We start from the raw sequence: 13,142 nt of genomic DNA on the forward strand, positions 1-13,142 counted from the left end.
ACACAGACATCCCAGGAAAACAGTCTTTAACAAAGCAGTTCCAACTTTGGGGCATGGGAAAGGACACAGAGAAAAAGCAGGTGACACCAAAGCACCATTTTCCCACTCCGCCTCCTCACCAAGTATAAACCCTAGACTGTAAGTTTTCCTCCTCTGACAGTTTCGATTGCTTTCCCGGTCCTACAGCACGGCCCGGACAGCCTTTAAAAGGCGCCTGACAGATCCCAGTACCAGCACCCTGCGCCAGATATCAGAAACTGGTTTGCAAGGACAGAAAAAAAACCTACAACTCTGGAGGCCAATACCAGGGAGGTTCCTGCTCCTGAAGTGGGAACATTGTGTGCATGTTGAATGCCAGAGGAAAAAAAGGAGGGAGTGTCAGTTGTAGGGGGTGAAAAGAAGAGGGTGGGGGGGAAAAGCCAAAAGAAATCCCATCCCTCAGACACCAGAGGGCTGGCTGGGATAGGCAGCAGCTGAAAGAAATGCTCTGCTGTTTCTACTGCATGGAAATTACAGCTGCCAGAAAGAATTCAGGCCAATCTGTTGCTGAATATAACTTTAAAAAGACAGCTACCCTCAAATCATGGGCTGTTCATGGGTGTCAAGACGCCAGTGCTGTAGTGGGACCCACGGTCCATTCCCCATAGTCTTCTAAATAGCAAAGGTTGGTAAAGATGAAACAAAAAGGGGTGAAAGAGCAATGAATGTCCAATAAACGGAAGGGGAGGGCTTGGTCCCGTCCCCCCTCTCGTGCCCCATCCCCCATGCTCCAGCTTCCCCCTGATTTTAGGAGAAACATGTTAACTAGGGAGACACCAGCTGTTGGCTCCCAGAAGGAAGATCTTTGGGCTTGTTGCTGGAAAGGAAAAATAGATTAACTTCTTGGGACTTCCCTCTCCTCTTTTTAAAACTGAAAATCTACAAAGGAGAAATATTGCAAACACAGCTCCGTGTGTGAGGCGGGAGGGGGGAGAGAGCAAGAAAGGAAACCCCACTGCTATTTACAGCAGAAACATCTACTGTAACCAGATACAGCCTGTGAGAGGACTTGGGCATGCCACTTCATGGGCAAGCAGAGAAAATCCTTTCCAGAAGTTAATTTCAGCTGCAGGTGAGATCAGGACATTGGATTAGATGGGTTCTCACCCCAGTGCCAGCAGCTTGCATCCCAAGCCGGCCCCTGCCTTGCAGCCAGCCCCTCCTGCAAGCTGCTCCCTGTTTCCCACGAACAACTGTCAGAAAACAGGGCAAAAATATGGGTTTTCATCTTTAAGCAAGCCAGCATGCTGTCAACTTAATAAAAATCATGTTAAGCTTAATCAGAACACATAGAGGCTCCACCTGACCCTCCTGGAGAACATGAGTCATGAGCTTGTCGAGCTTCACTTTCCACTGCCAACCACTCCATTGTGAATAGAAATTCCTTTGGATAGAAAATGAAACATGCTTCCAAGTTCCCCCTCTTCCCAAATATGCTCTATGGGAGACTGCAGCAGAGAATAACACTGGAGAAAAACCTGCTACACCATGACATCTTTCTGTGCTTCTAGCCACCATTTCTTTGGACTCTGTGTCTGAGCCATAGCCAACATTTAATGAACACTTCGGCTGGCACAGCAGGGGATATTTCGGAGAGTAGGGGGGAGCAGGAGGTATTTTTAGTCTGATCTCCTTGCTGCCTGTCTGGAGGTTTCCACCCTGCTTTAGGGCACTGTGCAGTCCACTCCAAGGCACGATGCCCACGCAGTAACACCAGCATTCCCCAGACCTACTTACCAACGTAGAAGGTGTTGGGGGCCTGCTTGTCCCCCAGCTGCAGGTAGAGGATATTCGTTGTCTGCGAGTCATGACGGAGCCACAGGGCCACTCCCAGGATGATGCCTCCAGCCAGCTGGGGAGAAAGAAGCAGGAGTTACCCACTGCTCTGACTGTACTGGAAGTGGAGCAGCAGTTCTCAGGTGGGAGCAGAGGGCTTGCTTTTCAACTTTCTGCAAAGTCTTATTTACTCCTTTCATGTGCAAGAGCATCCTTCCTAACTATCACTCCACTCCTGCAACATCCTTTACACCTCGTTCTATGTAAGCCACACAATCTTGCCTGATTTATGAGAATACCCCTCATTCTGGGGATATGCAAAGCCCCTTCCCAGTTCCTCCAGGTGATTTCTTTCATAAGAGCTATTTCAGAACTCTATTAAAATGGAAGGCTCATCCTTACCCAAGAAGCACAAGATGTGTGACCGAGGCTTTTAGGAGAGCTTTTCAACAGAAGTAAGGATCAGCCTAAATTACTCCATTTTCCCAACAGGTTATTATCACCACATTTCACTTCTCTGTGATGTACAAAGAAGAGTTTGGGTTTTGTTTGATCTGCTGAGAACTGAGTAGAAAGGATGGGGAGATTGTGCCTCAGACAGTGAGGAGAGCATCAGTTTTTCTCTCTGCCCCCAGTCTTGCATTCACATTACTTGCCATCCAGCGTCAGGCTCCCAATCTGAGCAGACCAAGTGGGACAGAGCTTTCTGCACCCACAAAAGCGGCTCTGCTTCAGCGGAGACTTGTCCAACCAACATGGTACCAAAAGGCTGTAAAACTACTAGTAACACAGAGCAGGAGCAGAGATATTGTGGCTTTAAACTACCGCCGTGCCTGCTCAATGGGGATTGAAAATGCCTCCAACCCCCTAGAACACACTCTTCGTGATATCCACATCTTGACGCTTAGCACAGTGTTTGGAAGCATACAGATGACCAAGGAAACACACACAGGAGGAGTTGGTAACATTTCCAGCAGCATCTTTGAGTTGTACCCCCCTACTCCCCTTCCCTGCCAGTTTCAGGAATGTCCCACATCAGGAGGGTACAGACCAGGATTTGCACTGGCTGCCCTCACAACATTGATTTGATTAATATCTAGTCTTCTTCCAAGGTGTTCCATGAGCACAGGAACTCCTGTGGCCATCACTCCCACTGCTCAGTTCACTGACAATAGAAAGAGAAACCTGAACACAGGTCTCCATGGGTGGGCTGTGAGCTGGGACCATGCTCTCCCAGCACGTACAGCTTTCCTTAATGTCCTAATACAGGGACTGAAGAAGAACAAAGCGTTTGGTTCAGGCCATGGCACAGCCACACCACTTTTGGAGGCTATCGTGAAGATGCTTGACAAAGCTGAGCAGTTCTGTGAGCTGACGAGGCTAAAACCACTGCCTTGCCTGTGCTGGCATCCAGCAGAAAAGCACTCCCACACATACACACAAGTGTGCATGCAGATGTGTGTGATGGAGCCCCAAGGCAAGGATTAAGACACGCTTCGAACATGGGAGGAGTTATTATTCTGCCTACAGAGCATCGATCCAGCTTACCACTGGAATATTTATGTCCAAGTTACGGGAAGTTTTATGACTGACTTCCTCACTGTTTTCTTTTCCAGGGAGTGGCAGTGAATGGCAGTGGAGGATGGGAGTTGATCGGGGGCACAGGAGCAGGAAAGGTGTCACTAAGAGGAACTCGAGCCAAAACATCTCCAGCAGGACTCACTGTGTTCTCCAGGACACCTCCCCTTTCATTTAAAACCATGAGAGATGGGGGTTAAAAATAAATACACATGTAACAACCCAAAAAACTCTTAAGAATTCAATATCACTGCTACAAAAGGTTGGAAAACACCTGTTCAAGCGCGAATTTAATTTTGAGTGTCCTAAATCCTTGAAGCCGTTCATCTTAGAAAAGGGAAGATAACCACCAAATAGTACAGAAGCAGAAACACCTTTTTTTTTTCAAACACCCTTTTTTTGAAAAGGGTCTGAGTCAGATCAGCTACGAGTGTGAGATGCACCAAGAATTTCACACTAAGAAAAAAGGTTCTTCAGTAGAAGTGCAGTGTCTCCAGTCATGTAAGCACAGTAAAGCCTTAGTGAATGCACACAGGCTGGGATTTGCAAGACAGGCTGTCGGTGGGAATCCAGCTTTGCCCCCTGGGGGGTCAGCTGGTGGTTTTCCTTCTTGATGGCTTCTGCAAATCATAGCCAAGAGATTTGTGCAAAACTCAGAGGGCAGGCTGACCCTGAGGCTTTTCCACTCAGCTGGAGGGAGAAAACCCCCACCAGTTCCCTGGAGTTGGAAGGGATGATTTTAGAAGCCTTTCCCCTCTTTTGCCACCAGAATGATCAGCTTTTAACACTTCGGCAGCCATTTCCCCACAGACACAGTCCCTCATCCCTCTCACGCTTGGGAAGGCCCAAGTTTCTCCAAAGAGTGGCTACAGAGAGAAGTCATGAAAGCCAGTCCATGCTCAAATCCACCTCCAAATAAGGCAGCTAGTGGCTTCACAGAAAGTTACCCAAATCCAGCCATGCATGGTTTGTTCATTGTCTGAGGACATAACAAAGCCTGTGTTTATCCTCTTGGGTGAGGGAAAATGTCCCCAAATTAATCAGTGCCACTCAAAGTAAAGGTCTCTTAGTGGCTCTCAGAGTCGAAGAGATCCCAAGGAATATTTGGTTTTCTGTGCTGGCTGGGAGAGATGAAGAAAAGGCTGCAGACCTTTTTGGCTTGGTTTTCCCTCTGCAAGGAAACGTTGCTCTGCTCTGGCACACCACCCTCCCCATCCAGCAGCACCCATCCCGGCACCCTCTGCCACCTGCAGCAAGGCTGGGGTGACACCAGCACAAGGAGGAGCAGCAGCTGCTTTCAAACCAAACTCACCTTAAAATGCCCAACAAAGATTCGAACACAGACCGCAATCTAGCCTCAAAATATTTCCTAACCATTTGTGAGTGTCAGATGAAGGGATAGACCTTCTTTCAACTCAAACCCACTGCAGCAGTGAGGTCTGCCTACATCAGCCAGCTGAACCACCTCCAGGTGTTTCTGGTTTCAGTCCAAACGCGCCCCACGAACACACCATGTCCCTCCTGCACTGCCTGACTCAATTTGTTTTTTAAACAGAGCACGGTGGACCTCTGAATGGAAGTTGCAATTCAGCAGCAGCTGGGTTTCTTAAGAGAAAGCAACGTTCACTTACTAATGAAAACAGGGTTTAGGCTACAATGAATAACTTTTTCCATTAAAACCATACATACTTCCACCACCAAGAAGCCCCAGAAATAATTAAAGCATTTTTCTTCACAAAGGAAAGATGACAAGAGGGAGAAAACCTCTTTAGCTTGCCACAGTAATGCCACCTTCCAGGGCACCTTGTCTGGCATAATCTCATTTTTAATGTAACAACTTGTTCCAAATATAAGCTTAGTATTTTCTTCCCTTTCCATCCTACAACTGCTGCTGTTTGCCAACACGAGAGCCAGAAGAGCTCTAACCACCAACAGCAGCATCATGCTCATATATTAAATATCCCTGTTTTTTCCATTGTAGACATCCGATCTCATGCAGGTTACTCTGTTGCTCTTCACATGCCCAGCTAGTCAGACAGCAGCATCACAGAAGCTGGAGCTGTCACATCACAGATCTACCTGAAGTGCCCAGCTAAGCTCTCCATTTAAATTTTTGAGGACTGCTTTAATGAAAGCAATAATCTAAAATCTGCAGCTTCAGCAACACTGCCACTGCATTGCTCTTAGCAGATCTCTCAAGCTTCTCCTGCCAGCATGAAGGCATTTGTAGAGGTGCATGACCAGTGCTCCTCAGGACAGGGCTGACCCCGGAGATCACACTCCAAGTGGACTGCCGGCACAGCAGAGGTGGTGCAGCAGGCTCTGGCCGTTTCCTCTTTACTGCTATTTTCCAACTTTCAGATATTTATTGCTTCTTTCACAGACAGACAGACAGACTTTTCCAGCTGGATCTTGCCTGCCCAAGGCTTACTTTTCACAGGGACCCCGTTCTCCTTTGGTGTGGTGGGGGCAAGTCCCCATCGGATACTGCCTAAGAAAAAAGCAGTCCTACCAAGAGGTGACAGGATGGTACGCCACATGATGGGGTATCACTGTCTGATCATCACGATGACGGTGGGTGTGCGGGGTTTACCACCCCATCCACTGTGCATGTGATGAGGCTTCCTCCTGGACTGAGCCTCACTGACCTATATGCCACTAACCCTAAAATTTCCCAGATCTAACTATTCATAGCTCAGTCACTCCTCCTCTCCTTGAGGAATTCCTGTGTTTTAGGGGTGCAAGGATTGGCCTCATTCTCCTCCTTAATGCAGGGCACCCTGTATCCACACTGCCCCTACCTTCACTTGCTGCTCCACAGACACTCACATACACCAGGATGTGCCTCACCTCCCAGTCCTTTCCGCTGCCCCTTGACCTTTTCCTCCTGCTTCCTTTCCTCCACCTCTCTCCAAAATAGGTTTCCTGGTGGAGAGGAGGAAGAGAAGGAAGTAGTCCTGGCTATAGGGCAGCTTGACAGGCATGTCAAAGCAAAGCAGACATCCTGCAGCTCAAGCTGGTGGAGAAGGGAAGCAGAGGTGCCTGCAGTTTCACAATGCTGTATTTTTAGCACAACTGCTTCCCGTGGCCATGGTCGGTTCTGCCGCTGGGACGCTGCTTCCCAACGGCCGGAAAAAGCTCCTGCCTTGCTGCAAAAACATTGTTGGCTGAGTCCATGCTGCAATGCTTGTGAAATAGCACTGACAGTAATGAGAAGCAGGATGATGCCAAGAAAGCCTAAGGGATTTTATCCATTTTATGATTCAGGTAGATGATTAGAGAATTTTAACAGGTTTTCACACTGCATAGGCTTGTGGCTTCCCTTAGACCACCTGGAAGGTGAGCCATTTGGGGGTTCCCACTCAGGCTTCCCATAGCTCCTCTCCAGCACAATCTGCAAAGCAGCCGAGACGAAGTAAAACTGTATTTTGGTGTCAGGAACTCATGTGCAGGAGGATTAAATGCCTTGCCAAGGCCAAAGCATCTTGCAACACAAGAAACCCCTGGCACAGCCAGGAATGAAATGCTAATTTAGGATCAAATGCTTTGCTCCCAGATAATTTGTTGGTCTCTAGGTGGAGCAGCAGATATATTTTCCATTATATGCAGTGTAAATAATGAAACATCATTTTGTCACTGCACCTAGCATGAGCGGGGAAAAAAGCCAGGAGCTAGAGATGCCTAGAGTGATGGAAATTACCTTCAGAAAGGCAATACAAACCCTTCTAAGATGCATGCTAGGACCTTACAGATTTTGTGCTACTATCTTAAGGATCAAGGTGGGCAGGAAAGGAACACATGACCATTGGTAGCCAATGCAAATGTACAGGCAGTGCCGATCCAGCTTGCACCCTGCATCTTTCATCTTCTGTTTTCCAGGGAGAATTTCTTTTCTACCGCAAACAGAAGCAGTGAAAGGACTTGGGGTGCAGCAGGGGGCTAAGAGCTGAACAGCAGCTCATGAATCCAGGAACTTCGGTTTGATACTTCAACGTTCTTCATGTTACAATGGCTGGACTTTATGCAAAAAAAGTTAACTTAAAATTTAAAGGCAAGAAGTGCTACAGATTGCCCCCCACACTGCTTGTCAGGGTGTGCTATAGGATGCCCTGGAGCACCAACACGTCAGGACCCCATAAGACTTTTTTGGCAGGGTGTAAGCAGAGGAAGTGACTTAAATCAGACAAGTGCGGTTGCGGTTTGACAGCCACAAAACATAAAAGCTTCTCCACCGAGCTTGGCATAGGCACTCAAAAGCTACAGCAACAGACAGGACTCTTCTTGGAAAGCACAGGTGAGGTCTTTCTGCTACCTTTCACAGCAATTGCACTCAACAGCTATTACAAGCCAGGCTGAAAGTTTGCAGGCAAGGTCTGCTCAGGAATTGCAGAAAGGGCATTTCGGGAAGAGCCCAGTGCTCTGCAGGCAGGAGGAGGAAGGCAGCCTGCAAGCCTGTGCTCTGCTTCCAGCGGCGCAGCCACAACCGTCTTCCAGCACCAGCTATTAATATAGCTGCTGGCCAGGGTGAAATTCTCCACTGGTGCCTATAGTTACCAGCCCCAAAACACTGCAGGGCTTTCAAAACAAGCTCCACAGGACTACTCCCAGACGAACATTGTGCCAGAGGCCAAATAAAGCTTGATGGATAGGAAGAGAGCAGGAATGTGGCACCAAAATCCAGGAGCAGGGTCCTTCAACGGGAAGCACCGAGCCTGCAGGCTGTACCCCGCCTGCCACAGCCTGATCCCCCCCCCAGGCAGAAGTATTGCTATATACTGACATCTACCAGCCCAATTTAATTGCCTCAGTGGAGAGGAAAAGAATTTCAGATATTGCTTTAAAATTAATTTGGCCCTATATTTATGCATTTAAGTACAATGGTGATATAACTGCTTTCCCTTTTTAATAAGACAGTGAAAGGCACTTGCACAGTACAGAATTGAAGTGTTTCTCAAGGCATCACGCGTGGGTTAATGCTCTTGCAGGAGATCAGCATTACTGATGCTTGTGGTTGATATAACAACCTCAAGTAAACTGAGCGATCCCCTGTCCAGCCACCAGTGATACTCTTTCCTCGGCACTGCAGCCCAGCCCATTAACTGAAATTGGGTACACCCACAGAGCAGGGTACTGGGCTCTTCAAAATACATGCTTAAATAAACTTCTGCATGCAGATGCTTCCAAAGAGGTTTCATAGCTGATGGCTGGACTGTGTTCACTTGGCAGAAAGCCCAGAAACACATCCGGAGAGCCATCAGCAGGAAAACTTGGGTCCAGGTACTGATCCTATTCAGAAAACCCCTTCCCTTCAAAGACAGGCACTAAACAGCTGCAGGGTCAAACACACATGGAAATACACTTGCCTGCACATTGTCCCAGGATAGCAAACCCAAAGTTGGTAGAAGAAGATGCTGGGCCAGCATCACCTTCTCACTCCTCCAAAGGCTCTCTGCAACTCCCAGGGAGACCAATAACCAAATCACCCCTACACTTTGCAGTGGAGCAGCCTGCTAGCTGCTATCACTAATAGTGTTTCAATAGCCCTCAATGCAAGTTTGCATCCGAACTAAAATGCAAGCTGCTTTGTAAGTTTAGGGAATTATTTCAAACTCGTGCTCCAGAGCTGCATGCTGCATGAACCATCAGCCCTTCCACCTTCCGTTTAAACCTGTGAATAGTGGTAGCTCACCACCCTCCTCGTCACATCACGAGTCACAAGGCCTTCAGCAGTTGTCACTACAGGACCAGCACCACAGAGAGCTGCCATGTCCTCCCATCATCACTTCTCATCACTAAAGACAAATATCTTCATGAACACTTTGCAGTCTCCAGGGGACAGCCAACAGATGTTCCACCACTGCACAAGAAAACACTCAACTCCTCCACCTCTTCCTGTCACTACTGTCGAGACAGACTTTTTTTCCACCTTCTTTCTGCTCTTGTCCTCCCCTTTGCACCCTGACTGCACCACATTCCTTCAACACAAGCAAGAGAAGAGAGCTATGCAGTGCCTGGAAAACGGCAGTAGAAGCAAGCTCTTCCTTTAATTAGACACCTTTCTAGTAGGGCAGTCAGCAGTGTTCTAAACCTGGAAGTCTGCCATAGGATGTATTAGCTAATAAGCTGGGCAATTCTTCTCTGAGCATGCCAATTTCTCCTTGGTTATGTTTAATTACATTTTAAAATAGCTCTCTGGTCTCTCCAGGGACTCTTTGCAGCAGCGGTCAGTTCAGCCCCATGCACTGAACTCTGCTGTTGGATTTGGATAATTCAGAAGAGCTGTCAAAGTCCAGCCATCTACCAAGAGTGAGATGGAGAAGCAGCTCCACCCGGCCATATGCCCATGCCAGCCCTGCTCTGGGCTACAGGCTGAGCTGGGACTGCCATCACACCAGTAAAAGGTGCCACCAACGCTCCCTTTCACAGGTCAGGGAAACGCAGCATCTCCTTGCTGCCAGATGCCCTAGGGTTTCAGGACAAGTCTACAGCACAGAAAAGCTTCTGTCTTATCATACCTGTGTTTTACAACCAGGTGACATCCCCAGGTGCTGCCCATGGCTGCCTCCACTGCTTTAGTCAGCAGATGCTGCTGTGAAACATGTGGAGACCCCTTGTGTCCCAGGGTGGGCACCCATTTGTATACGTAGTCAGTGCAGTTCTGCTGCTCCCTCCTCGAGAGCCACCTTGGACCAAGCACATAACCCTGGCATCTTCTCAAAAATGCATGCACAAAGGAAAAACAATTGAAAAAATAAAATCAAACAGAAACACGTTGAGCACAGAGGGCTGCCAAGGCACCCCAGGGAGCTGACAGTGGGGACACCTTCTTGTTTCACTTTTCAACATAGCAGCTTCTGTGAAACTCCCCACGCGCTGCCAGGGGAAGGAAGAGAGGGAAGCCAGAGAGGTGTCAATTTATTTACAATCTGGCAGGACAGCAAGACAACTTTCAAAAGTTATCAGTTTCTTTCTTAACACTGTTAAGGCTGAGAATTGCTTCCTTTCTTCCTCTTGGGCACTGAAACAAGCTCCTGTGCAGCACGATGCAGCATCTGCCAAGCTCTGGGCTCTGTCTCCTGCTTATTTTCACTAATGGCTGGGAATGAGAAAAATGATAACAAAATGAGCGCGAGGAGACCAGCGGCCCTTGCATGCTAACCAGCTGTCAGGACAAGGCTGCAAGAGCCCCGTCTCACATCTTTCTGGAGTCAGAGCTGGAGTTCTGACACCGCCAGCCTGCAGTAACGGTGCTCAGTACCACGTCCAGCATTCAAGTGCTATCTCATAAGAAGGGCCTTCATTATACAGTGGCAACCAAGGCATCCCTTCCCAGCTGAGGATGCAAGGTTGGCTGCTAATTGTGTTTGCGTGGTGATAAACCCAAAAATTATCCCTGACTACCAGTTTAAAAAAACAACAAAAAGAGCTTGAAAACTCCAAGACCTGGTGTTCAACTGCTCTTCAGCTGGCCAGCCTTGCAGAAAGTATCATTAATCCTAATAAAGCCCAGGCTTCCCATCCTCACCAAAGGTGGCCCGAGGAGAGTGGCTGAGGGTGATTTCAGCACTGGGGAGGGTGTTATGGAGAGCCAATGGGTCCCAGCTCCTTGAGAGGAGCTGGAGTATCTCCTCCCACTGCTCACAGGGAGCAGCCATCAGGCTTCCTCCAATGGGTAAAGCAAGGCACCAGAAATCCTAATGGGGAAATGAAATGGATCGGCTATTCCTCTTGGAAGCATTTGTTTATTTTTTTGTCACTGCTTTGCCAGCGCACACTGGGGCAAGCAAGTAAGCTTGTTCAGGAGCTGCAGCTGCGCAAAGCCCACTGCATCCTTCCTGCCACCCAGGAGACCCTTCCTCCCTTGCATCCACACCCAGCAGGTCCAGCAACAAGAATGGCAGGAAACTGGGACCAGAAGGGAAGAAAAAGCACGCTAACTCAGGAGGAACAACACTTCAGAGACGAGCCCACCCATCCCCATCCTGCCGTTTTAAGGACGGAGGAAGAGGTTAAACCCCCCCCCCTCCCGACACCTCCAAAGCTGTCCTGCATTCATCTTGCTCCTGGCAATACATCAGGTATCAATTAACACTGCTGTTGTCAGAGCTCAGTTCAGTGTTATACCCAGAAACAAGGCAAAGAGGCCTGAAATGAGGCCAGATTTGACATTGCTGGCTCCCATGCAACAGTAAACCTTGCGCTCTCCCCCCAAGAGCTTCACCATGTTCCAAAGGAAGAAGGCAGCAGGTGGAGGCTCCAGGTGGGCAGAGCAGCTCCGGGCGTCAAGGCACAGTTTGCTCTAGAAGGCATTGCTCCGCTCCCCTCCTCACCGTGTGTGTAGATGCAAGCAAACATCAAGAACCCCCCAAATTCCTCATCAACAGAGCGGGGTGTCAGGCAAGTGGCACATCCTGACTGCACACCAGCACTCAGCAAGCAGTGCTTTGCCTCCTCATGGTGGAGCTGGGCTTGCTTGCACGAAAAATAGCATTTTGGAGAATGGAAAACAGCCTATTTAAGAAATGCAAAAAGCAGCCTGCTCGGGCACATTTCATTGCTTCTGGGCACAGGAGCGGGGAAACAGCGTTTCTTGCCATGCCAGCCCCTCGCTGCCGGAGGGTGCTTCTATCCCAGGCAAAAGCGGTTTGCAGGGAAACCGGGACAGGGTGCTTTTTTGCTAAATTAGCCGCACATCTGGATGGATTAGGTCATGAGAAACTTTCTCGGGAAAGGCAGGCGCTCCAGACTGGGTAAAATGCGCATCCTAAAATAACTTCCCAGGCGGCGGATGCCGCGGTCCCCAGCCTGGGCACGACCCAAAGACAGGGCGTGGAGGCCAGCTCCTGATGGGGCGCCAGGGGCACCAAGCCCTGGCTGCTCCCTGCCAGCTCCTGGGGCGGGGAGAGCAAAACCAGCCCCGACCGCCCGGATTTTTGGCGCCCCCCCTCCCTCCTTCGTCTGCGGTGCACGGCTGAGCCAGCGCCTCTCCTCCCTCCGCCCGGCAGCATCCCTGCCTCTCCCTGCGTCCCTGGCTGAGGAGCGCAGCTCCCCTGCAACACGGGGGTCGGGCGCTGCCCCTTCCCTCCAAAATGCAGGAACATCTCTTTAGATATATAGTTATGAATATATATATATAAATAGGTACGCATGAGCAAATAAACGAACATATAAATATGCGTAGGTATTGGGAAAAAAGCAAAGGATAAGCTGACATCCCCTAAAAAAACCGCAACCCCTTCGGCATATCCCAGGCAGCGAGTCTTAATGCTGGGCGGGGGGAGAAGAGGCTAAACCAGGAGCAGGCAGACGAGCCATATTGGAGCCCCGTTCTTTAAAGCTCTGGGGTGCTTCGGCCCCCGCCCCAACACCCCGCGACTCACCCAGAAAATGAAGTTGAAGACGAAGAGGAGGTATTTGATGCACTTGGTGCAGCCTTCCACCCCCATGGCGGCGCAAGCAGGCGAGCTCCCCGCTACCTCGGCGGCCGGGCTGGGGCTGTGGGCGGCGGCGGCGCGGGCGGAGAGAAGCGGGACCGCCCCCCGCTCCCAGCACCGCCCCGCGCCGCGGATGGGGCTGCACACACCGCCCCGCCCCGCCCGGACCCGGGGACCAACGCTCCCCCCCTTTTTTCCTTATTCTTTTTTTCTCCTTTTTCTTTTCCTTGTTCTTTTCTCTCCTTTTTCTTCCTCTTTTTCTTTCTTTTCTTTTTCTCTTTTCTTTTTTCTTTTTTATCTTTTTTTCTTTTTTCT

General features: G+C 49.4%; 1 protein-coding gene across 1 annotated transcript in view; it reads right to left on the reverse strand.

Moving 5' to 3' along the window:
* Window positions 1-12,932, reverse strand: part of CD81 (CD81 molecule) — a 36,559-nt gene extending 23,627 nt beyond the window's left edge. Inside the window, exons 1-2 of the mRNA XM_009571841.2 lie at window positions 12,774-12,932; window positions 1,777-1,891 (exon numbers count right to left, since the gene is read on the reverse strand). Coding sequence (XP_009570136.1) covers window positions 1,777-1,891; window positions 12,774-12,839 — 181 coding nt within the window. The 5' untranslated portion in view covers window positions 12,840-12,932. The remainder of the gene's footprint in view (window positions 1-1,776; window positions 1,892-12,773) is intronic.
* Window positions 12,933-13,142: the final 210 nt, after the last annotated feature.

The sequence above is a fragment of the Cuculus canorus genome, chromosome 5, assembly GCF_017976375.1.
Source record: "Cuculus canorus isolate bCucCan1 chromosome 5, bCucCan1.pri, whole genome shotgun sequence".
Classification (NCBI taxonomy): domain Eukaryota; kingdom Metazoa; phylum Chordata; class Aves; order Cuculiformes; family Cuculidae; genus Cuculus; species Cuculus canorus.